General features: G+C 52.0%; 1 protein-coding gene and 1 long non-coding RNA gene across 3 annotated transcripts; one reads left to right on the top strand and one right to left on the bottom strand.

The window, feature by feature from the left end:
• Window positions 1-284: 284 nt before the first annotated feature.
• Window positions 285-23,889, bottom strand: SCAMP2 (secretory carrier membrane protein 2). 2 transcript variants are annotated; one of them, XM_043921829.1, is made up of 10 exons: window positions 23,706-23,889; window positions 11,219-11,287; window positions 10,689-10,787; window positions 10,024-10,152; window positions 8,494-8,611; window positions 7,860-7,988; window positions 7,030-7,189; window positions 5,692-5,793; window positions 2,123-2,240; window positions 285-1,864 (listed from the first exon to the last, which is right to left on the bottom strand). In XM_043921829.1, the coding sequence occupies exons 1-10, from the start codon at window positions 23,760-23,762 to the stop codon at window positions 1,730-1,732; spliced, it is 1,116 nt and encodes a 371-aa protein (XP_043777764.1). In that variant the 5' UTR covers window positions 23,763-23,889; the 3' UTR covers window positions 285-1,729. The 2 variants fall into 2 exon arrangements, with proteins under 2 accessions (XP_043777764.1, XP_043777763.1); XM_043921828.1 differs by lacking the exon at window positions 10,024-10,152 and having other exon boundaries at window positions 23,706-23,888.
• LOC122706567 lies at window positions 5,407-13,495 on the top strand. The gene is made up of 3 exons (XR_006344413.1): window positions 5,407-5,539; window positions 12,692-12,732; window positions 13,252-13,495. It is a non-coding gene; the product is annotated as an uncharacterized LOC122706567 (long non-coding RNA).
• Window positions 23,890-24,254: the final 365 nt, after the last annotated feature.

Raw genomic sequence — 24,254 nt, 5'->3', positions numbered from 1 at the left:
GTCTAAGACGGGGATAGGGTGTGCTCAAAGAGGCCCCTCTCCTCCAAGACCAGCAACTGTGAATGTGGAAGTACCGGAACAATAAAGTACCATGGAAGAGGACAAGCAATCTCAGTCAGGGGCTCACCCCCGGGCTGAGGACTGAGCCTGCCCAGGCCGGCCAGGGAGCAGAGTGGCCAGACACAGCATCTTCACCGTCTCTTCTCGCCTCCGGCTGGCGTGCCTCACCCCTACCCTGCGGGCCACTCCCAACTGTCCCAGTACAGCAGACGTCAGCACCAGTATTGTCTGAAAATGTCTTTTTTTATTTAAGGACAAAATTGAGACATAACATATACATTTGTACATGAAGAAAAAAAATACCAGAAAGGAGTTTACAAAACCTTGGTCACTGCCATCATCATTCAGTGGCTCTGGGGCGGTGTCAGCTGGCAGCCTCAGGGCTGCCTCTGGGTAGGCCCCAGATGCCCTGGGTTGGACTCCCCTCAGTCTACCCACCCACTCCAACCATCTCTGGAGGACAGGATACAGGTTTTAACCTTGAACTCCTAAGCACCCATCAGAGTGACACAACTCCTGGTGAATCCCCAGGACTAGTGGAAGGTGACCTTGACTCTACTTGGGGAGTATGGGAGAACCCTGGGGGATTAGTCTGGAACCCTCAAAAAGGTGGCCTGAAGAATGAAGTTCTGAACTCATTCCCCTTGCCCTCCCTAAGAGTCATACAAGCTAGATACTGCTGATGGTGGGGGGCAGGGATGGGCAAGAGTTTGAGGCCAAGCCAAAAGGCAGCTATCCCTCAGAAAGAGAGGAAATCAAAACATACAGGGCCAAACAAACCACACCTGGATAATCAAACCCACCCTAATACAAGACTGCCAAAGGCTGGGCAAGACAACTTCAGGTCAGTGTTCTCTATCCCTCTCCATCCCCAAATCCCAACCAACCCCATTGCACATTCAGTAAGTCTAAAGAGGGAAGGGCTTAGGAAGAGGCCCAGAGGGCACCACGTACTGCCCACACCGGGAGGATGCAGGGGGCCTAAAGGGCTAGGAAACTGTTCATTAGAAACATGAGGCAGGACAGAGGCTGGAAGCCCAGAGTTGAAACATGAGGCAGGACAGAGGCTGGAAGCCCAGAGTTCACCCTAGAGTGATCTGAGGAACAGAACCCAGACTGCAGCTCATCTAAAGGGGAGCCCTTAAGAGGCTCCCAGAGTCTGAGCAGGAGGGAAGGGCAGGACTGTGGAAGCCACAGGCTGGGTCTATGAAGCCAGATTCTGGTCAGGCCTGCTGGGGAGGAATGGAATCTCAGGACTCCAGCAGAAATTAAACCCCAGGTGGTTGGGCCCAGGACAGCCAGTGATCCCAAGTGTGTATGTTTGCGTGTGTATGTGTGTGAGTCCATGTGTGTTATCTGTGTACGGGAAGAAGAGAACTTCAGTCCCAGTGCTTCCAAACAGACAAAAAAATCCTATCAAACCACCACCAGAGAAGAAAAGACAGCTTTGTTTTTTTTTTTCTCTTGTGTAAAAAAAAGTCCCTGTCCCTCCCTCCCCTTTCCTCAGGTGGAAGGGAGAGCTGGTTGCTGAGGGAGGAAGAAGAGCCACAGGCAAGACTCTCCCCAAGTCTGTGCTGGGCATAACCAATGCTTAAGGCACCCATGGAAAGTGCAGCTCAGAAGGCAGGTGAGAGAGAAGGCCAGGGCAGAGGGAGGAGAGTCAGGAGGACTAATTCCCCTGGAACGCTCCTTGGGCAGCAGATGAGGCGGCATTGCGGAAGGTCCTGTTACTGAAGATGCCCTGGGAAAACTCCTCCTGGGCCTGCTGGAAGCTGGCTCCTGTCCTGCGGTACAAGGAATGCACCTGCAAAAAGAGGCTGTGGTGAGGAAAGTCCACCCGCCTGGGGGCCACCAGCGCATGGGCCCAAGGCAGCCACCACGAACCCCAGCCTGTCTGCCCTCCCACCCAGAGCCTTGAAGGAAGCCGCTGAAGCTCTGAGGACCCAGGAGATGCAACTGCTGTAGTGATGAACATCCCCCATGGAGAAGGCAGGAGAGAGGTGCCCACCCCAGGGGCTGGGGCTTCCTTGGGTTTGCAGCTGGTGCAGCACCCACCACTCACCCGCTTCAGGAGGAAGAGTGAGAGCACGGCGCAGAGGGTGAAGAAGCCAGCCACCACCATCATGATGATCGACACCGCCAAGTCGTGCTTCATCGTAGACAGGGCTGCAATCCAACCACTGCAAAGGGGGAGGAGGCCGGGGGGAGCACAGTGGGACTGGGCCCCAGAGCTCCCTGTGAGGGGCTCTTCCCCAGTGACCACTGTGTGCTGGACACCACCCAGGCATCTCTGGGCAGCACAGAGCCCTGTGGGCCAAAACCCTGGCCTGTGAGGCCAGGCCTCGTAAAGGCCACCAGGCCCCAGAATGCCCATAGGGAATCTATGGGCCATGTGAGGCCTGGAAGGGAGGATGTGGCTGCTGCTTTCACAGTTAGGAGTAATGCTGGGTAGAGCCCTTTAGGGGGACATGGAAAGCCTAGGGCTGCTCACTGCGGAGGGCCCTCCCTCTGGGAAGGAGGGTCACTGGCCAACCCACTTCATTCATCCTTCTCACCTCAGCTCCCCACCCTGCAGCCCAGGGACAGTCCCGCTGCCTCCAGCCAGTCATATCTCCTACCTGAGCCCCAGTGTTCTCATCTACAAAGGGGACATCCTCACATTTTCTGATTTTAAAACTTAATACAAAGCTATAGCTATCAAAACAGTATGGTACTGGCATCAGGATAGACATATATTATAGTTCTATGGAACAGAATTGAGAGTCCAGAAACAAATCTATATATTTATCATCAACTGATTTTAGGCAAGTGTGCCAAAACCACTGAATGTTGAAGAATGGCCTCTTCAACAAATGGTGCTGGACAGCTAGATATCCAGATACAAAACAATGAAGGTGACCAAAACAATATTGTGAAGCAATTATCCTCCAATTAAAAATACATTAAAAAAATTAAAAGAAAAAAAACCCAAAATAATGAGGGTGCACCCTACTTCCACCACATAGAAAAACTAACTCAAACCTAACAGTAAGAACTAAAACTATTAGATCTCATTACAATTAAGAACCTTTGTTCATCAAATGATATTATCAGGAGTAAAAAACAACACACAGAAAGGAGAAAATTTATAAATCATATACCTGACAAGCAGCTATGCAGTATCCTGAATATATGAAGAATTCAACAGACAGTCCAAATACTAAATTAGAAAACAATTTGAATAGACATTTCTCCAAAGAAAATATGCAAGCACATAAAAGATAGCCAACATCACAATTATTCAGGAAAGAGCAATCAAAATCACGAGTTACCACACTTCTAGATTGGCTATAAAAGAAAAAAGGAAAAAAAAAGAAAAGAAAATAGTAAGTGTTAGGGAGGATGTGGAGGAACTGGAACCCTCATACACTGCTATTAAGAATGTAAAATAGTTTGGCCTGGACTTCCCTGGTGGTCCAGTGGTTAAGAATCCACCTGCCAACCCAGAGGACACAGGTTCAATCCCTGGTCCAGGAAGATTTCACATGCTGCGGGGTAACGAAGCCTATGCGCTACAACTACTGAAGCCCAAGCGTCCTAGAGCCGCTCCACAACAAACAGCCACTGCAATGAGAAGTCTGTGCACCGTAACTAGAGAGTAGGCCCAGCTGGCCCAAGTAGAGAATGCCCGCAGCAACAAAGACCCAGCACCGCCAAGAATAAATAAATAAAATGGTTCAGCCACTGTGGGACAGTTTGGCAGTTCCTTAATAAATTATACATAGAATTACCATATGACCCAGCAGTTCCACCCTCGGATACATACCCTAAAGAACTGAAAGGAGGTACTCAAAACCCTTTACACAAATGTTCATAGCAGCTCTACCTATCCACAACAGCAAAAAGGTGGAAACCCAAATGTCTATCAGCCGATGAGTGGATAAACAACATGCAGTATCTCCAAGAACTATGGAATATTATTTAGTCATAAAATGTCATGAAATACTAACATGAACCTTGAAAATATGATGCTACGTGAAAGAAGTCAGGCACCAAAAGCCAAATGTTAGGCTCAGTGGTAAAGAATCTGCCCGCCAATGCAGGGGACGCAGGTTCAATCCCTGGTCCAAGAAGATTCCACACGCTAAGGAGCAACTAAGCCCGTGTGCGCTACAACTACTGAGCCTGTGTTCTAGAGTCCAGATGCCACATCTACTGAAGCCTGTGTCCTAGAGCCCATGCTCTGCAACAAGAGAAGCCACTGCAATGAGAAGCCCACACATGCTGCAACTAGAGAAATGCCCACGCAGCAATGAAGACCCAGCACAGTCAAAAATAAATAAAATTTTTTAAAGCCATATATGATTCCATTAAAATGAAATGTCCAGAATAGGCAAATCCAGAGAGGCAGGAACAGTTTACTGGGTGCTGGGGGCTCAGTGGATGAGGGAATGAAGAGTGACTGCTTAATGTAACGGGGTTTCCGTACAGTGTGGTACAAATGTCACAGTGTGACACAGAATTAGACCGTGCTGATGTCTGCAGGACACCGTGAAGGAACTAAATGCCACTGAATTATACAAAGTGGCTTAAGTGGTAAACAAAATGACAGATCTTATGTGTATTTTATAATCAGTAACAAAAAAGGGAGGCGGAGGACATCCACCTAATCGTGGGTGTTCTGAGGTGAGATGAGAAAGACACCGGGAGGCTGGAGGAGGCCTCCGAGCTCAGCCAGGCAGACCCAGGCAGGGCGGTGAGGGGCGGAGCAGGACCAAACTCAAGCCTTCTGGCTCCCAGTCCAGGGTGTAAACAGCAGTTATTAATCACAGTCTTTTACCAGGATCTCACTGAGGGTAATGAGTAATGAAACTGGGTCACCAGTCAAAGAGAAAAGGGCCAGATTAGAAATAGCAAGGCAAGAAGGCAGAGGGGAGGAGGAAGGCAGCATGCACTGGCCGTGAGTGTGAGGTGAGTCACCCCTCGCCATCACTCTGGACTCGCCAGCTCCACTGCAGGGCGGGGACCAAAATAGAGCAGCCCTTCCAGGCTCAGGCTTTCAGCCAAGTGCCAGCCTGACCTTTCTGTAATGTTCCCTGTGCGCTGGAGCAGAAAGGAAAACATCAGCCATCAGCTTTTCTTTTTGAGACTAATTCTGAGCTGAGAACGGCAACGCCCAGGACTCTCAAGCCAGCTGGATGCTCAAGGAGAGCAGTCCGAAGGAGCCGATCCACGAGGGGTGAGGGGTCCACCTCCTGAGGTTTACAGGGCCTCCAGAAAAAGTCACAGCTCACAGTTTGTAGAGGCCAGGACATCCACTGGCAGCTGCCCAAGCCTCGGGGCTTGTCCGGGGCCTGTGGGAGCAGCCGCAGCCTCTAGGAGGGCATGGCAGGAGAAAAGGACAAGCGGGCCCTGCACTGCAGGGCACAGCCCTGGGAGTGTAAGGATTCAGGCCAACTCCATCCAGGACACTCCGGAAAGGGGTGAGCAAGGCAAAACGGTGAGTGGCTACCAGGGAAGAAGTGGAAGAAGGCAGACCCCAGCTGACCCACCAGCCCTCTCCTAGCCATGGTGGAAGATGGGTCATCAGTGGGGCCTTTCTGGGAGCAGGGGAACAGGGCCTAATCCCCTCTGTGCTGTCCCACGTCTCACCTGTCACCCAGGCTAGGGATGCCAATCAACTGGATGATGTAGATCCCTATTTGACAGAAAAATACAAAGAAGAACACGAAGAAGCTGAAAGAGTTGTCAGACCTGTGAAGAGAGCGGAAAATGAGAAGTCACATAAGGGGCTTCGGGCTCAGTCCTCAGCCTTCTCACTTGCCAGGACACCTTCCTCGCTAGGAGCCAGGACGGAGGGTGCCAGAGTAGACAGAGCTCCAGGGGTCAGCCACACTGTCCATGAGGACAGGGACACACAGACACCCCCATAATCAAAAAGGGCTTGCCTTCCGCTGCCTTCCAATTTAAGGGGTCAATGCTTGACTGCTTAAAGAGCTTATAAATAAAGTTGCTCACCCCAAGGACAATGTAAAAAATCTAACAGTCCATTTTCAGAAGTTATCTCCATTTTATAACAGGTAAGAAAATCTAAGCCTGTCATAAAGATAATAAAACTTTAAGAATCAATCTGTGTGAAGTAATTAGCCTCCAACTAATAAAAAAATTAAAAAAAATAAAAAAAAATAAAAAAAAAAAAAAAAAAAGAATCAATCTGTAGGCCTGGGCGGAAGAAAAGACATCTAGGGAGTAGGGAGCACCAGATAAAACTGGTGTTTTGAGAACTTCCATCTCGCCCTGGAGGGCTAGAATACAGTGAGGGTGCAGGTTTTGCCTGCTAAGTACAGGCGAGGGTTTGGCCACTGCTCTGCCCCCTCTTTCCCAGGACCTGCTGGGCTCCCTGTCTCTCCTCCCTTCTCTCCTCACTCCCTGCTGGGCTCGATTAGGAGTTGATCATCAACTCCTAGTCTCAATTCCAAAAGTCCTAGGGGTCTGTGAGGTGGATTCATTCATGTCCACAGTACTGACCCTAGGGCCACCGGTCAAATACTGGCACTCATCCAGGCTCAAGGGTTACTGGGGAGGTGGAAGGAGGCGCAGACATGAGCATGGAGGAATAAAGCCATTGAGAGCTTATCTGACTCTTATCACACTCTGTCTGGCTATCAGAGACACACAGCCTCTCCCCAGGGACTAAAATCCCACTGAACCGGACAGACTGGGAGCAGGGGGAAAGCAAGAAAGGCTCTTGATTTCCTCTCCGGGTCTCCTGAGCCTGATCCAAGGACAGGGCCGAGAACAGACCTCTGGTACAACAGAGGAGAAAGCAGCTGCTGATCCCTGCCCGCTCTCGCTAAGGGTGGGGATGGGAAAGTGAATTTCCCCACCATTCCATTCTGCTCTAAGACTGGGAGAGGGCCCCAGGGCTGATGGGCTTTGGCCTGCTACCTGATGCCAGCCACATACTCACCCCTGCCCAGCGCCACTCACCTGAAAGCCTTATAGATGGGTCGATACCAACAAAGGAAGGCACAGGGGGTGAAGATCACAAACCACAGGATGGAGAGGCCGAAGTCCACTCCCCTGGAGGTGTCGACTAAGAACCAGGCCAGGCAGGCAAGCAGGTTCAGAAACAGAGTCACTGAATGCACTGGGGAAGGAGACGAGGAGAGAGAGGCTTGTGCCAAGGTGACCGAAGGCTTCCCCACCAAGGCAAACCATCCCCTGAAGAGGAAATGAGGTGCATGCTGTGAGAGCAGCTGCAGAAATACTAGAGGACCTTGGTCTGCACACAGGCAGGGTGTTCTGAGACCTTAAAACCAGGGAACAAACCAAGTTCCTAAGAGAAGAAGGGACAGCCCAGGTATCTGAGGAGCAGCAGTGGGGGGACGGATACAGATACAAGGGCTGAGCTCTGGGGAATGAAGTCTTGCAGCAGGCTTTCCCCTGCTTGTGGACAGCTCCCAGCGGAGCTACAGGAAGTCTTCTCTCATTACTCCTCATTCCTAGGAGCCAAGGGGACCATGGGGAGGAGAGGCCTTCCCCTAAGGAGGGTTGTTCAGTGCAGGGAGCTCTGTAGGAACTCTGAAGCCTCCGGTTAGTCCCACCCTACCTGATATGGAGTCTGGACTGGCTCTTGTGGGGAGGTTCCCAGGATAGGGAGCAGACTGTGGAGAGCCAGTTATGTGGGCAGAAGGCACCCCTCAGCCCAGCCCAGACAGAGGCTGGAGCCTGCCAGAAGGAACGACCAGAGCATAGCCAGCACGCTCGAGTCACAGCCCACTTCACCCTGGGCTCGAAGGGGCAAAAGCAAGACTCACACATCCAGAGATAGTAGAGCATCTTGCATATCCGCTGGTAGTCGGCAGGGATCTCTGTGGAGAAGTCCTGATAGAAGCAGGGCTTGACAGGGCACCAGACAGGCAGGGGCGGCCAGTTGTTCTCTCTCACTGTGTGGGAAGAGGTGAGGGGGTGAGCCTGGCCTTAGCAGCAGCATGGCGGGGTACACGTGGTGGTGGCCCAGTCCACGGGCCAGAGCAGGGCTCCCGGGGGGTGCCAGCAGACAGGGCTCGGGGTGTGTGGATACGGAGTGGGATGCAGACAGGGTGATGGGACACAAACACCCCTGAGCTCACGCTGATACAATGGACCCCAAGTGCCCTGGGAAACACAGAGCCCGACGGCCTAAGTGATTACTTTTATTAACAACTAGGCCATAAGCACAAGGGGGCATCATCATGGGGAAGGAATCCTGGTACCAAGGCCCCTGCTCTAAGTAAATTCCAGAGTGGGGAAGGAGTGCAGAAATAATCTACATCCATTAGGACTGCTCGGCAAGTCTCCTGACTTGGCGTTCCCCAGGACAATGCCGTGACAGGGCTCAGGACAGCTCTGAGGCTGCCCTGGAACAAGCAGGCTCAGCAAGTCTTAAGCCAGGCAGCACAGCCTCCCTACCGTGTAAGTTGGCCACTGTGTTCTGAAGCTCCCGCTCCTTCCGTTCCAGCTCGGCCGCTTTCCTGTCCAGTTCCTCCTGCTGCCGGAGCAGGCTTGCCTGGGCTGCAGAGGCCACAGCCTGGAGGGTGCAGAGGAGGTGGAGGGCAGCCGGACACGAAGGACAGTGAGACAGTGGCAGTCTGAGCTGAGGCAGAGAGGCCTTGCCCCACGCAGGGAGGGCCCAGAGGCGGTCCCAGGCCCAGTGTGTCGTGGGTACCCAAGACCACCATAGAGAGGCCAAGGTGACCTGCCCCTTCCACCTCCACACCACCTCCGGCCCCTTAGCCATCACCAGGGCTCTCCTCTCCCTTGCATCCCTCAGCTTGAGAGAGATGGGAACTATCCCCATATTGGAGTAAGGCAAAGTTCAAAGTGACTTTTGAGGTAACAGCAAAGGGAAAAAGATCTCAGAAGAGACCAACCTATAGCCAGAAAGCCAGAGCCTCAAGCCTCATTTGAAGAACATGGAGTGTGCGTGTGTATGCGTGTGTGTGTGAAGGAGAAACAGTGCAGACCTGCCAGCAGTGAGAGAGGAAGGGAGATACTCGAGGGCAGCCTTGTGCACCCAGAGCCTCGGGGATCTATATTTAAGCACTCCCCTCCCATCCAGGAGCTGCCCAGAGGTACAACTGAACTGTGACCCAGTACAACCCAGCAGCCCTTTAGGCTTGGCTGTGCTTGGCCTTGCTTTCATGATGTGCAGAGTCCAAGCTTTATCCCTCTCCAGGCAGAGCAGGGAAGGCGCTAGGAGACTACACATGAGGCTGAACAGAGCTGGGCTTGAGCGTGGTGTTCCAGCCTAAAGCCCTGCTCTCCTTGTTGGAACCTCGTTCCTCCTGAAGTCTACAGTCATCTTTAGGGAACAGGTATCAAACTGGTCATCTCATGGAATAACAAGGGAGGCATATCTGTGCATGCACGTGTGAACACATGCCACATACCTTCTCCCTCTCTCTCTAAAATGAGTTCTCCAAAGAGTTAAAGCTGCCTTCAGGAGGTAAAATTTTTTTTTTTTTTTTGGCCTTGGGGGGCACAGCGGTCGGTGCGGGGGGAGTCTTGGTTCCCTGGCCAGGGATTGAAACCATGCCTCCTACAGTGGAACTGTGGAGTCTTAACCACTGGACCACCAGGCAAGTCCCAGGAGGTAAATTTCAGGCAGTGGGGGCAGAAGCAGGACCAGAATTGACCACACTAGGCCACACTGGGGTCTCAGCCTCCTCTCCCCAAGTCTGCAACTTCAGTTGAGTAGGCCCAGGTCTCTACAGCCCACCACCCAGCTGGATAGAAGTCACGCTTGCCTCTAAGTCTCGCCTCACCTCCACAGGGCTCTAGTGCCAGGGGTGGGGCCCAGGGGCCCGGGCAGGGGCCGCACGTTCGCAGGAAGGCCCATCAGACGACAGGAGCAGCCTGGGGCCCACTGGTGCCCACAGCCCAGCTCGGGTGGGCTCCGGGTACCTTGCCCTCCCTCGTGCTCACCTACTCTTCGCCTACCTTCGGCAGGTTTCGCAGGTAGCTGTCTCTGAGAATACTATCTCCTCCTAGCAGCATCTGCCTCTCTGAGAGCTCGCTCACTGCCAGGAATCTGGTAGGCAGGAACCTGCTGGCCTGTCTAAGCAGGAGCTGCAACACACAACTCCACTGTGGGCCACGCTCACCGGGGGGCCACGAGGAGCGCAGGGTGGGGCTGGGAGGCATAGAGGGGAGTGTCGGGCATATAAGCACGCGAGGCTCAGAGTACTGGTGGCGGGACAGAGGAAAACAGGAAGGCAGGCAGGAATAAATGAGGGTTAAAAAATAAAGGGAGAGCGAGGGCAAGAGAGATGCTGGGTCCTAGGGAAGAGAGAACAAACCAAAGGCCCGAGGAGGATCTGGAAGGACACAATAGGGGTAAATGCTCTTCCTGCCACCAAGGAGCCTGGCCTGGTAAGTAGAGCTTATTTTGAGTGGTGGTCATGGGGTCGGGGGAGAGGATGCAGGTTGGCAGAGCAGACCCTCCACCCCCAAGTGACCAGCTCCCAGGAGATGACCCAGAGGGCCCTAGAAGGGGAGCCCAGGATGAAAGCCCTCTGCCCCCTCCTCAATCTCAGGGCTCAGCTACCAGTCTGGGTGTGTCCCTTTCTGGAAAGGAGAGGCCAAAGGGATCTTGTCAACGGTACCTGGGGGGTTGGCTGGGTGGGCTCCACTGAGGGTTGGAGAACTGCCGGCTGCGAGGGCCCGGGCATCTGTGTGACAGGAACCGTCGTCGCTGCATTTGTCTGCGTCAGGCAGAGAGAAGCAGGGAGGTGAGTGGGCCTCCCCCAGTCGGTCACGTGGGGACAGACCCACCATCGAGTGAGTGATGCGCCCTTGCCTGTGAGGGGCGCTCCCTCTGGACCTGCCCTGGGCCTGCCTCTGCAGTTTCGTCGCCAACAAGCCTTAGGTTCTGGGCAATGTGAGGCCTAACCCTGAATCCTGGATCCAGACCATCCCAACACTACCTGGCCCTCCTCTTCCAGGAGGGGCCCAGATCATGGATCCTAAGGGGAGAATGGATGGGTTCCTCTTCCGTACCCCACCCCCCTGAGTTCACATTAGGTCTGTCTCTTTGAGGAACAGAACTTCTCTGTCTTTGCCAAGTCTCCTTACCCAGAGACGCCAGCACCACCCAGAGGACCCAGGGACTCAGAAACAGGGCATGCCCACCAACCTCTGAGAAAGGGTTGAATTCAGCCAGGCCTCCTTGTGGGGCATTGGTCAGCTGGGTCACAGAGGGATCCTGAGAAGGTGAAAAAAGAGTCATCAGACGCTGGGGAAAAAGGAGAGTCTTGGTGATGGGGAGGGAGATCACCGTCTGCTGGCCCCTCCCGGGGATACCTGGCTGAAGTAAGGCTGTTGATGGCCCTTCCTAAAGTCCTGGAGAGCCTCTCCTCGAGGCTCCTGTGCCCAGCCCCTGCCATACCACAGCTTCAGTCATTTATCCCTCCCTGGAAAAGGAGGGCTTCAGCCCAGATGACTTCCCAGAAGAGACTCAGAGCAAGGTTTACATTCTGAGGCCCAGGAAAAGACACCACAGGTGTTCCCCTTGGAGCCCTTGAGAAATTCAAAATGGTTAGGGAATTCTCTGGTGGACCAATGGCTGGGACTTGGCACTTTCATTGCTGGGGGCATGCTCAATCCCTGGTTGAGGAACTAAGATTCCCTAAGCCATGCAGTGTGGCCACCCCCCCAAGAAAAGAAAGGAGATTTAAAATCATTTAGCCCGAAAACTGGTCCAAGCAGTATATAGCCTGAAGTAAAACAAAGTGAAAGGATGTGTTAGGAAGTGGGAAAGTCTACCTGCTAGGTTACAGTCTGCTTCTGAATGGACCTGACGGCTCTGTGAGACCCAAGTGAAGCAGCAGGGTTTTTTTTGTTTTTGTTTTTGTTTTCTTAAAAACTGTACCACATAGCTTGTGGAATCTTAGATCCTTGACCAGGGATTGAACTCTGGCCCTTGGCAGTGAGAGCACTGAGTCCTAACCACTAAACCATCAGGGGATTCTGGAACCTGTAGGTTTGACCCCAGAGCGGGGTTGAATATAAATGTCCCTGGGCCTAACCAGGGCCTAACCTGAGGTCTAACCCTGAATCCTGGATCCAGACCATCCCAACACTACCTGGCCCTCCTCTTCCAGGAGGGGCCCAGATCATGGATCCTAAGGGGAGAATGGATGGGTTCCTCTTCCGTACCCCACCCCCCTGAGTTCACATTAGGTCTGTCTCTTTGAGGAACAGAACTTCTCTGTCTTTGCCAAGTCTCCTTACCCAGAGACGCCAGCACCACCCAGAGGACCCAGGGACTCAGAAACAGGGCATGCCCACCAACCATGCAGCACTTTACGGCTGCTCTTTACTGGTACTGGCCACTTGCCAGATTCGGCTCCCTCAGATCACTGTCTCCTGGAAAGGGGAGTCATCTGGGACCCACCAGCCTGCACTGAACAGATCTGGCGTGCAGATCCATTGGAGACACACACACACACACACACACACACACACACACACTGACTGCTTAGAATGAGTTCCTCTAGGATTGCCTTGATTGCCTTTTCCCCTCTAAATTACTTTTTTCTTTAAATTTAACTTTCAGTTTTGAGTCACTTGGTTGGCTGTTGAATCAAATGATTCTATGGTTTTACAGGTGGTCTCCCGGAGATGCCAGATGGGATCAGCACAGCCCAGGTACCAGTTGCTAACACTTACAAAATAACCCCCACCTCCTAGAGGACACTCACTTAAGAGTTCTTTGGATTTCACCCTCAAAAGTAGCGAAAGAATTCAAGTGACAGGTTATCCCAGAAAATCTTCTGCAGTTAGTGAAATTTAGGGTGTAACTAAGAACATTCAGAAGACCATACACACAGTTTATGTGGGGTGGGCCTGCAGTGATTATAAAATGACAGTAATTAACGTGTACATGCTCTGTTAGGGAAGACTAAGGGGAAATAGGTATTCAGCCTAGAAAAACATTTCTCAGTGGATTTCCTATGAAGTCAATGTGTCTTGAGTTTAACTTTGAAACAAAGTTAAAAATGTTTTTAAAAAATAAAGCAAAATAAACTGGTTTATAGTATTTACCTTCAGGGAGGGTTTGTTTTTTGGTGGGGGAAGGGTGGGGGAGGGTGGGTAAATAAGATGGTATGAATGGATACTTTTCACTTTGTAACCTTTCCATACTGTTTTGTTATTTTTATTTCACAGAAAGCATTTATTCCTCATTTTCTAAAGGACAATTTAAGGTTCTGGAACAAAAACGTGCTGCTGGCTGCCAGTGCTGATTTTATTAAATCATGCACACTTGCAAGGAATACAGACATGAAGGACTCAGCTGAAACGCCAAGAAAATGTTTTCGGAAATTTTTTTTTTTCTCAAATTCTTTTCAAAAAATGCAAAAATGTCCTCAGACCACAGCCTTTCCGCGAGTTTTCAACCTTCCCTTTCCCAGAGGCCAACCCTTCAGGCCGAGGGCCTCACACAGGGCTCCCGGCCACCCTCTCTATCGTGCTGGCCTGGGGCCGGGCTGGGCACCTAACGCAGCTCCTGCACACTCGTACTCCCTTCCCCTCCCCACACACAACAGGTACGGGGCTCAGGCCCAGCCCGACAGCGATGCCTCTGGGAGAAACAGCTGCCCCCAGACTCTGCCAAGGCCCCGTTACAAGGCCTCAGCGAGGCTCCCCTGTCGGCACACCTCACCCCTAGTCCCTCACGGCTCATCCAGATGCTCCTGGCCTTCTTGCTCAGCTTCCCCTCCAGCAGCAAGCCTCCACAGATTGGATTCTCAAACACAGTATTCATGGTATACAGACTTGCAGAGAACCAGCCCTCAATTTTCAGACATAGAAATGGATACTCGCCACCCTGCAGGACTGGCTCCCTTATCTGAACATTTATAGAGCCAAGGGTCAGCGCTAAACATGCCTCTTTCTCTCTCTCTCTTTTTTTTTTAAATGTTTATTTACTTGGCTGCACCGGATCTCAGTTGTGGCACACAGGATCTTTAGTTGCAGCACACAGGATCTTTAGTTGCAGCATGTGGGATCTAGTTCCCTGACCAGGGATCGAATCCAGGCTCTCTGCACTGGGAATTCAGTCTCAGCCACTGGACCACCAGGGAAGAACCTGAACGTGCCTCTTTCACACATTCTGCCATCTTCGCACTAAGGCCATCAGCCCCTAGAGGGCAAGCCTGTGTCCGCAGGGCCCCAGGGCCTGGCCCAGAGCTGGACACACAGCCTCAACCCACTTCCTGTCTCCCTGCACCCCACCCAGTCTCCTCCGCAAAGAGGCAATGTGGCTGTGTCCTTTCTGCTGGACACCATCCTTGCCAGGTGGCTCCTGCAATTTGGACAAAGTGACAAGGTGAGGCTCAAGAGGCCAGTTGGAGGAACTGGCCTTGAGGTTTTTTGTTGGCTGAACGACTAGCAGATTTCTCCCAGAATTACTGGGCTGGCTTCCTGCAAGAAAGATCTAGGGCTCACAATCTGTTCCCCTTTCAGACTCCGCAGACATCAAGTCACAGCCCAGTAAGTGAACTGAAGTCACTGAAATCAGATCCACCGTCCAAGGGACGGGTTACTGGAGTCTGTCACTACAGGACAAGGGCAGAGGGGCGGCCCTGGTAAGCAGTGTCAGGAGCCAGCATACCCGCTTGGCTGAGGTGTACACCTCTAATAGGCAGCCTCCATACCTGTGAAGAGATGTCACTTTCTTACCAAGGTTAGCCAGAAGAGGATTCTGGAGGGTGGGGGTACTGATCACCCTGTCCAAACTAACCCTCTTCTTTTCTCAACAATCTTAAGGAGTTGGCCCTGGGCCCCTAATCAGGCTCACCACAAACAAATCCTGTCTCCTCTAGCAGGCAGCTGCAGCCAGGTACCTCTGTATCTAGTTCATACTTCTGGCTTCTAGTGCTTGGTGGAGGGCCTGATGCAAGCAGAAGCTCAGGAAATGTCTGGAATAAGGACTGCAGGCTGATGGCCCTTCTCTGCTTTCTCTACGAGCTGCTGCCCAAGTGCCAAGGCACAGAGAAGGGAGGGCCACCTGCAGCAGAGCGGCAGCCCCAGGGCCTAGAAGGACTCTGCTTGGGGAAAGGAGCCTGGAACACTCTGGGAGACACGGGTACCTTCCACCTGAGGAGACCTAGGCACTCTCTGACAGATGTGTGTGGTTTCAAGAGAAGCTGAGGCCCAGTGAGAGAGTAAGGGAGGAGGAGGGACGGACAAGGGAGCTGACACGTACACAGCGTCTACCATGTGCAGGCTCGTCACACAGTGATGCTACTGCTAGTCATCCCAGAACTGGCCACTGTGTCACACCACCAGAAAAGAAGGTTCGACCAGCCTTTCTCAACCTGGTTCCTCGAGAGAGTCAAGCCCCACTGCCCCAAGCCATCCACTGTCTGCAATGACCTGCCTTCTTCCCTGTGTATTAGAACAGTCCTGGTGATGTTCCATCCTCAGGAAAATGGAGAAAACTAGTTCCAGTCAGCTTCTGTGTTCTGTGGCCCAGCTGAGGAGCCCTGGCTGAGAAAAGCTACAACCCACCTCCTCATTCAACCTTACCACCACCCTGTGAAGGAGGAGTATGAGGATGAAGAAAGGCCCAGCTCAGAGAGCAGAAGTAATTCATCCAAGACCTCAGGGACTGTAGTGGTTGAGCCCAATTTTGAATCCAAGTCTGTCTTTCTCCAAAAACACAAGTGGTAAACCTGTGTGGGCAGTCTCCCCAAAGCCTGGATCAGGGGCTGACCAACAGAAGGTGCTCGGTCACCATGGGGTTGAGGGGTCAACCAGGACGACTGGGTCTGCTCGGCTATTTGTTCCTGAACTTCAGAGCAGTCCTTCTGGGCGAACACCCCTGGAAGGACACTGGCAGGGAATCTTGTGAGTAAGGACCACACTGACTGGCCTGAATGAGGACCCTCAGCTTTCCCCTCGAGTCACAAATAAGTCAACGGCAGCAATCTTCCTTCCCTCTCACCAAGCATCAGCCGGCTGGTAAGTGGGTTGAGCATTTAAAACCATGGTGAGAGCTAAGTCTCACCTACCCAGAAGTAAGCTGACACCCCCTCAGTGCCCAAAGGACTCAACCGGCTCATGCCCTTGACTGAATCTCTAAGAAGGAGAAGGCTCCCGATCTCAGTTCCTTTCATGCAGCGAGGGTGAGGGAGACACCAAGAGGAACAGGGCGAAGCTCCTACCCTGCAGGAGACCACAGGCTGGGAGCTGAGCACACAGCGCCAGTGACAACAGGAGGGGAGGGGGGGGAGGGGAGGGGAGGGGAGGGGAGGGGAGGGGAGGGCAGAGGAGGCTGGGCGGCTCGGCTCGGGAGGAAGGCTGGGTTCCGAGGGGAGGGGAGGAAGGGGCGCACAGGCCCAGTCAGGTAAGCGCAGGCCATACAGCTCCGGGGCAGGGGGCACTCGGTGGAGCTGGGCTGGGAGGCACTGTCCAATACACCTGGGCTGGAGTTCTGCTGGAGGGGGAAGGGCCTTGAAAAACATACTTGTTTTCACTGGTTTGGCAACGCCTTTCCCCCAGGTCTCGGCTGTGCGCGAGTTTACTGCGACTTTTCCTTGCTCTCCCGCCCTCCACTCCACCCAGGCTCCCAATGTGAGGTTTATTTCAGGCTTCGAATAAACACGTTAAACAAATACCTCATAGACTAAAAAAACAAAAACAAAACTTGGCCACTCTCTCTGAGAGGCAAAGAGTCACCACTACTTTGGATCGCCTGCGAAGTCCTGTTTGCTTTAGTGACAAGGCTGTGTGTCACAGAACAAGACAGAGCGCTTATCTCCAGGTCGGCTGGCTGGGTCCCAGGCAAACCAGGCGCCACGGTTAACCTTGGTTTCTCTGCGCTACAGCCTGAGAAGCCATCCAAAGGAAACATGACAAAAACATGTGAAAATCTGTATCTGCAAAAGTATTCACTGCACTGGTATTTACAAAGGGGCAGGGTAGTGGAGGGGGGGGGAGCAGGGAACAACTTAAATACCCAGCGACAGCGAGCTCCAGTACATTTCGGTGCACATTCCCTCAATGGCCTAAACAGTCACTAAAAATCAGTTATGAACACAGGGCAGCAATACAGAAACAGCTCGGTTATAAGAGTACCAAATGACGCTTCTGTCAGAAGTACTCACAACAGAAAACACATCAAAACAACAATGGCTGCAAAACACTGGTAGACACAGGGATGGTTTATTTTGTTTTCCAAATGTTGTATAATGTGATTATGTCATGTTTATGTTAAACAAATACACACACACTTCTTTCCTAAGAAGAGAGCCTGAGAACCCATCAAATGAGCAAGGTGCACCTTGGGGCCTCCCTCCCTGCCACAGCAGTGATGTACAGAGGCTCCCAGAAAAGACAGTCCAAGTCCCTGGCCTGGCGTTGAGGCGCTCTATGACCTGGCACCAGCCTTCCTCCAGGAGCAGCCTGTCCTCCATCAAGTGGAGCCCCCTGCCCTGCCCTGTCCTTCCACCTCGGTCTGTCTACTCCCCACACAAACCATTCCACACCAGCACAGGGTGAGGATGCCGAGAAAAGGCCTTGGTTCCTGCCCTCAAGAAGCAAATAGCACAGAGAACACAACAGAAGCCAGGGCAAGAAGTGACAGCATGTGACCAGTGCTGAACAAGGGCAAGGGCAATGGGCTCGCAGAGGAGGGAGTGAAGAGGCTGTCGGAGACTCAGGGAAGGCTTCTCTGAGGCGGCCTCTGAGCTGGATCTCGAGAGAGGAAAGAAATTAAGCAAGCACTCAAGAGGGAGAGGAGAACAGCATCTGCAAAGACATGGGATCTTTAAAAAGACCTTGCATACGTTCAGTGAGAAGGATCAGGAGACTATAGAGCAAAGTGTATATACAAAGAGAGGAGCACCAGGGACCCAGCCTGAAGATGGCTAGGCCGGACTGCAGGCTGTGGCAATGGGGGCAACAAGAGATTGTGCAAAGCCTGTGCGCTTAGTTGTATCCAACTGTTTGTCACCCCATGGACTGTAGCCCACCAGGCTTCTCTGTCCCTGTGGGTTGCTATTTCCTTCTCCGGGGGATCTACCCGACCCTGGGATTGAACCTGTATCTCTTGTGTAAACTGGCAGGTGGATTTTTACCACCACGCCACCTGGGAAGCCCTCAGAGACTGTGAGCAGTGATCGTCTCTGCCAGCAGTGAGGAGAGCGCAGTGCTCAGGGAAGGAGGATGGCAGGAAGGCTGCCTGGCACACAGAGTCCACATGGGAGATAGTGAGGCCTGAGCTAAGGGATGACACGGGGGATGCAGAAGAGGGAACGGGCTCCAGAGACCCTCCTCAAGTAGATGCTACAGGCTTGACCACTCCACGGGATGGTCCGGGTATAGAGTTACTGCAGGACAAGAACACAGGGGAGGGGAAGGGAAGGGAAGGAGTGGAGTGACTGAGGCTGCCAGCTCGGGGGACCAGCAAACAGTGCCACCACTGAGCAAGACAGGTGGTCATGGGAGAAGAGAAACAGGATTTCCAGGAGCGGGTGTGTGGGAGCAGGGAGAAGATCTGGGAAGGTACTGATTCACCTCAGAGAGATTGATAAAATGCATCTGGGTGAAAGGGGTGGAAATGTCCAGGTAAGAGCTGGAAATACTGGTATGGAGCTCAGTAGAAGGTGAGGGCTAGAGCTCTAGATCTGAGACCACTGGAATGTGGATGCTACTCTGAGGCCATGAAAGTGGGAGGACTTACTTGGAGAGGTATACACTGAGAACAAAGTCAAGGACAGAACTCTAGGAAACCCCGAAATGCAGGAGACAGGAAGAGGGAACAGGCAGAAGGAGGTGAGAGTTATCAATGTAAAGAGGCCAAGGACAGAGAGAACTTCCGGAGAGACTGGTCAGACAAGCTGGTGCACCACAAGCAGCAGACCCAAAACGGGCCCACAGATCCCAGAGAGTTCACAAGAGTGAGGTGGCGCCTGGGGGCGTGGAGCTGAGAGTGTGCGGAAGTGACTTAAGTTGGTGCTCCTTCACCTGGAATACCTTCTCGAGCCATAGGCTTTCTGCTCTCAGGACCTCCTATCGTAGGACTCTGCCCCATTCTCCCTCAGATCCCTCACAGGTTCTTTTGGCAAGTTTTGACTGCCCTTATCACGCCAGGGCATGCTGTCAGGATCAGTGAGCATTTCTTAGCTCTCCTGTCAGATTAGAAGCTCGAGCAGGCCACGTGCCCATTTACCCTGGTCTCCTGCACAGGCCCTCGGAGCAGTGGCTCAGTGACACGCATGAACGTGTCAGCAACTCATAGGGGCACTCCTGGACGGGTCACACCTTGCGAATTAATGTGCACGGCACTCTTCTCTGGACCAGCAGCAAGTACCCCTTGTTTGTCCTGGTTAAATATTACTGTTTCTCTAAACCCAGGACTGTCCTACTCCCAAGTGGCTCCAAAGAAAACTTAATAGACACGTGGGGTCAAAGTTCAGCTGTATCACTGGCCAAGGGCTTTCTAACACCCAGACTACCTCCAGGTGCCAATCGTTAAGGCAAAAATCCCTCCCCACTCCCACCTGGGCAGCTGCCTGGAGTCAGCTAAACGGTATGAACCTTGCCATTTTCAAATTTCTTGAGGCAGTGCTCCTGTTCCCCAGGAAAGGTCTACCAGGTCCAACTGGGGGTTCTGAGAATTCCCAAAGCTGCAGTCAAACTGAAGTCCACCCTCTCGGGGAAGTGACAAAGCCCTCAGTGTCTCTGCAGGGAACTTCATGTGACTGTTCACGCCCAAATCACGTTTCTGCCACCACTTTCTCCTCCCACAGGAGAGAAATGTCTTAAATCCTTGGGAAGCAGCCATACCACCAAGATTATCTTTTAAGTGCAAGGAGGCAACATGTGAAAGTGATATGGTGTGATTTGGCAACTCGTGAACGCTGAAAGGTTTTCTCTGTTCGGAACCACGAGCTAGTCCACTCCCAGATCAGTGTCGACTGCCTGGGGTAACCTAACAAACACCAAGCAGCAAAGCAGCCCAGACATTTGCTGGGGTCCACTGTTTTTCAGTGGACTGCTGAAAGAGAAAATGGGGAGGACAATGCCTATCTGGAGTCCTCAACCTCTTCATCACCCGACAAGACTTTCTGAGAAACTTTTGGGAACAGACATGCTGGAATCAGTAGCAAGCAGGACCTGCAAACCCAGATGGTACACAGCAGATGCACCATAATGCACAGAGGGATTAGGGAGTGCCAAGGGAGGTTGGGAAACCAGCCACTCTCGGCTTGCACCTTCCTGCTTCCTCCTAGGAGTTTGGTAAAAAACCTCTGCTGCACTCTTGTGACAACTTTCCACTCACAGTCTGACACTGCAGGAAGTTTTCTAATAATACCACTATAACCGTACACAAGGAGGAGGTCATAAAAGCCCACGGCCACAGTTCAGGTGGGGATGGAATAGAGTGCAGATAAAAAACACACATAAGGAAGTCAACCTAAAAACACACCAGGAGCTTCAGGGGATATTACAAGAGTCAGAAGAAGGATTCCATGGTTGCAAAACTCTGAGAAAGGCTGGATCAAACAAAGTTGAGTAAATATCTTTACTGCAGGATTTCTTGGAGCCTTTAACAAAAGAACAAGCCTGGTCAACCTTCAAGAAAATGATTCCTGGCTTTACTTGACCACAGAACCCTGAGCACCTTTCAGGAATGGCATTACTCAGAAAACATGCTGTATTAAAATAGCATCTAGCGCAATACAGGAGATTTCCTGGTGGTTCAGTGGGGAAGAGCCCACCTGCCCGTGGAGAGGACAAGGATTCAATCCCTGGATCTGGAAGATACCACATGCCACGAGGCAACCAGGCCCATGTGTCAAGCAACTATTGAGTCTGCGCTCTAGAATCCGTGCTCCTCAACAGGAGAAGCCACCGCAATGAAAAGCCCACGCACTGCCACAAAGAGTAGCCGACGCACAGCAATAAAGACCCAGCGCAACCAAAAATAAATAAATCTTAAAAAAAAAAAAAGCACAATACAATCCATATTATTCCACCCCCACACACTGAAAAACAACAAAAAAAGCTCACCTAATTTGTTACTTTCACTCTTACCAGTACTCTCATGTTAAGAATGGTAACAGTGGTGATGATGTTACACTCTTTGCTTAGCTGGCCTAAGTAACTGCCAAGGCAGTTTAAAATCTTTAGGACAGCACTATCCAGAGAAGAAAGCCGAGATCTGAGTCCCTTCCTGCTTTAATTAGCTAGTGACTCTGGCATGTCCCATCCTCACTGCATTCTTGGTTTCTCATCTCTAAACCAAAAGGGTTAGAAGAGATTTCTGAGGATGTTCCCAGCTCTAAAAAATCCACCATGGAACTCCGAACACAAAGTATATTTTTGTAAACCACCATGGAGAGAAGGGGGGGAAAAAAGACTTCTGAAGGCCGGTTAGGTGTGACAGTTTCTGAGTCTATAGCCTCTCCACCTTCTCTCTTCTGAGCTCTGTGCCAACACCCTAAGTAAATGAAGCTGGGCTCACACCCAGCCCCCAAGGGCTTTGCCTTCCCAGTGTCCCAGCCCTGGCAGTCAGAGAAACAGAAACCACCACCACAAGGAGAGGGAGGGCAGCTCTCCAGGAAAAGAAGTTTGGGGGCCTCACACCCAAAGCTCCTTCTCCCTCCACAGCTGTGCACCAAGAGGAAAAACCCAGCCCAGAGTCAGGAGGAGCAGAATCGCAGCCAACCGGCTCTCGCCTTCCCCCACAGGCTTCCCCACCAGATGTTACTCTTTACAGGACCACAGCTGCTTCCTGTCCTGCCATATCCTGGGGCTGCCCGATGGACAGACTATCTTGCTTCAATGCAGAAGTTACTTCTACCACAGTTTGCACAATCATTTCTGGGGTTGGAGATGTGGTTTAAGACTTTCAAGCTGCTATTAATACAGGGCAAAATTTAGGCCAATTATCTAGCCCACTGCTAGCACTGAGGACAAGCTCTCTGCATCTCTGGACATCTGACTGCCTCTTTCAGATAGCAGCAGACATTTGATTTCTGATTCTGACAGTACAAAAAAGAAAGAAAAAGGCACATCATTACACAGCACACATACAAAGGCTTCTAGAGCCTCACTAAAACTCAAACTTCGGTATCATACAGCAGTTTTATAACTAAAGCAAAATAGTTATCTGAGGACAATGGCATAGAAAAAAAATGCAAATGTTCTTTCTTTACTCAAATAGAGATTACTGCATTACATAAAAGATAAGGTCCACCAAACAGTTCTGTCAAGAAGCATGAAGCTACTAGAGGAATGTTAGGAATTCCCTGATGTTACCAAGATATCAAAATTTGCCTCGAGGGCTCCCACTGGCTAAGTCACCTTAAAGTCAAGAAGTGAAAGTGAAAATGAAGTCCCTCAGTCGTGTCCCACTCTTTGCAACCCCATGGACTGCAGCCCACCAGGCTCCTCTGTCCATGGGATTCTCCAGCAAAATATTCACTCTCCGACATTCATTCTAGTCTCCTTTGTGTTTACGCTGACCCCTGAAAGAAAGGATTCAGGGTGGAAAAGCTCATGCTGTGTCTTGCAGGAAGGACCCCCTCCAAGGACTTCCCCTACACCTGCAGGAAACTTTAAAGTTGCCAATGACCAAAATAAAGAACAAGCAGGAAGAGCTCACATGCCTGGTGACATCCTGACAAAGCAGAAAGCTCGGGGCTCATAAATCACTAGTCAGCACAAGCAAGCTTCCCTAGAACTGGTTTTGAGCAGACACAAAACATGAGGCACCGGAGCTTTGGAGTTAAAGGAGTCCCAACCCTCCATCACGGAAAAGAATACCCCTATGCTCTTAGCTCAAAGGTGGGAAGGTCTTGGCTTTTAATAGGAAGTCTCTTCTTCCTTGGGCAATTGTTAAAAGGTCAGGCCAGCTCATAGATCGGTGCATCTCATCTACCCTGCCACCACACACAGGTCCATCAGACCAACATTCCGTGCACTTCAAGTCCCTCAGAGGCTCCTCACTTCTCCTCCCTCTCTACCCTGGGCTCTCTCATCTAGCCAGAGCCCAGTCCAAACTAGATCCATGGCCAAGGTGTGATATTGTTATCAAGGCCATATTTCAACTTGGGTTACCAGCCTTCCCTTTCTGACAAATCTCAGGGGCTCTCCTATACCTTATAGACTAGTTGGCTGTGTGTGTGTTGCGGGGGATGGTCTTGGGATTTTCTCACATTTCTCCATCCCTCTAGAGTCTTCCACCTCCTCATTATGTTGCTGTCACCCTCTCTCCTAAAGTGACCCAAGGCTAGCATCTCCCCAAGACTGCGGGATGTGGTAGTCACACTCTCCCCTCAGGTGAAGTCGCTTTTGTCCCTGAAGCTGGGGGCTTCCCTGATCCTGTCTGCACCAGTCCCCTTCCCTAGCGGTATCCAGTTAGAAGGGCTACGTTCCTGGCAGCTAGGCAGTACCACCTTTTCCCAGCGTACAGCGCCCCGCCCCCTCCGCTGTGCCACCTGCTGCTAGTCCCGCCCCCCAGGCGCTACGATAGGACACCCCTCGAAGCCCGCTCTCCCATTGGGCAGACAGCCCGTCCCTCCTACGCCACGTCTCCCGGCTCTGGCGAAAGAGGCCCGGGCGGCGGCCTTTGGGCACTGGACAGAGCTGTAAGATGAAGGCTCTACCTGGAAGGGGTTGACGTCCACTGGGTCGGCGAAGGGGTTGGTGTCGAAGGACGACATGGCGGTCGGGGGCCGACGAGCGAGCTCCGAGAGCGCTTCTGCCTCCGGGCACCCAGACCCAGCGGCGCTCTCCGTGCAGACCCTCCACTTCCGGGAGCGAGGCAGCCGTTCTGGCGCAGGCGCAACGTCCTCCCAGAGGGGCGTGGTCGTGTGACATCACAGAAGTCCGCTCCGCCCTCCTGCCCAACCCACTGTGGAGCCTGGTGGGCATTTGCTTCCGTCTGCTTATTCCCTGTGTCTGTGCTCCAGTGGTCGGGGAGGCACCGAGGAACTTGGGAGACGGAGGAGGGGCTGCAGCCGTTCCCAACTGCCTCTCGGTCAGATAGGTTACAACACTGTGTTAGAAACTCCTCAAAGTAAACTCCCAAAAGTGGGGCTGGAAACAACCCCTTCAGCTTTTTTGGAGGGCAAGTTTGAGAAATACGCCCTGGTTCAGGCAGGGGACAGGAGTTCCAGCCAACAGGGGGAGTGGGGAGTGGAATTCCCGACTCA

Source organism: Cervus elaphus, chromosome 13, assembly GCF_910594005.1.
Source record: "Cervus elaphus chromosome 13, mCerEla1.1, whole genome shotgun sequence".
Taxonomy (NCBI): domain Eukaryota; kingdom Metazoa; phylum Chordata; class Mammalia; order Artiodactyla; family Cervidae; genus Cervus; species Cervus elaphus.
This window is presented reverse-complemented; position numbering and strand designations above follow the sequence as displayed.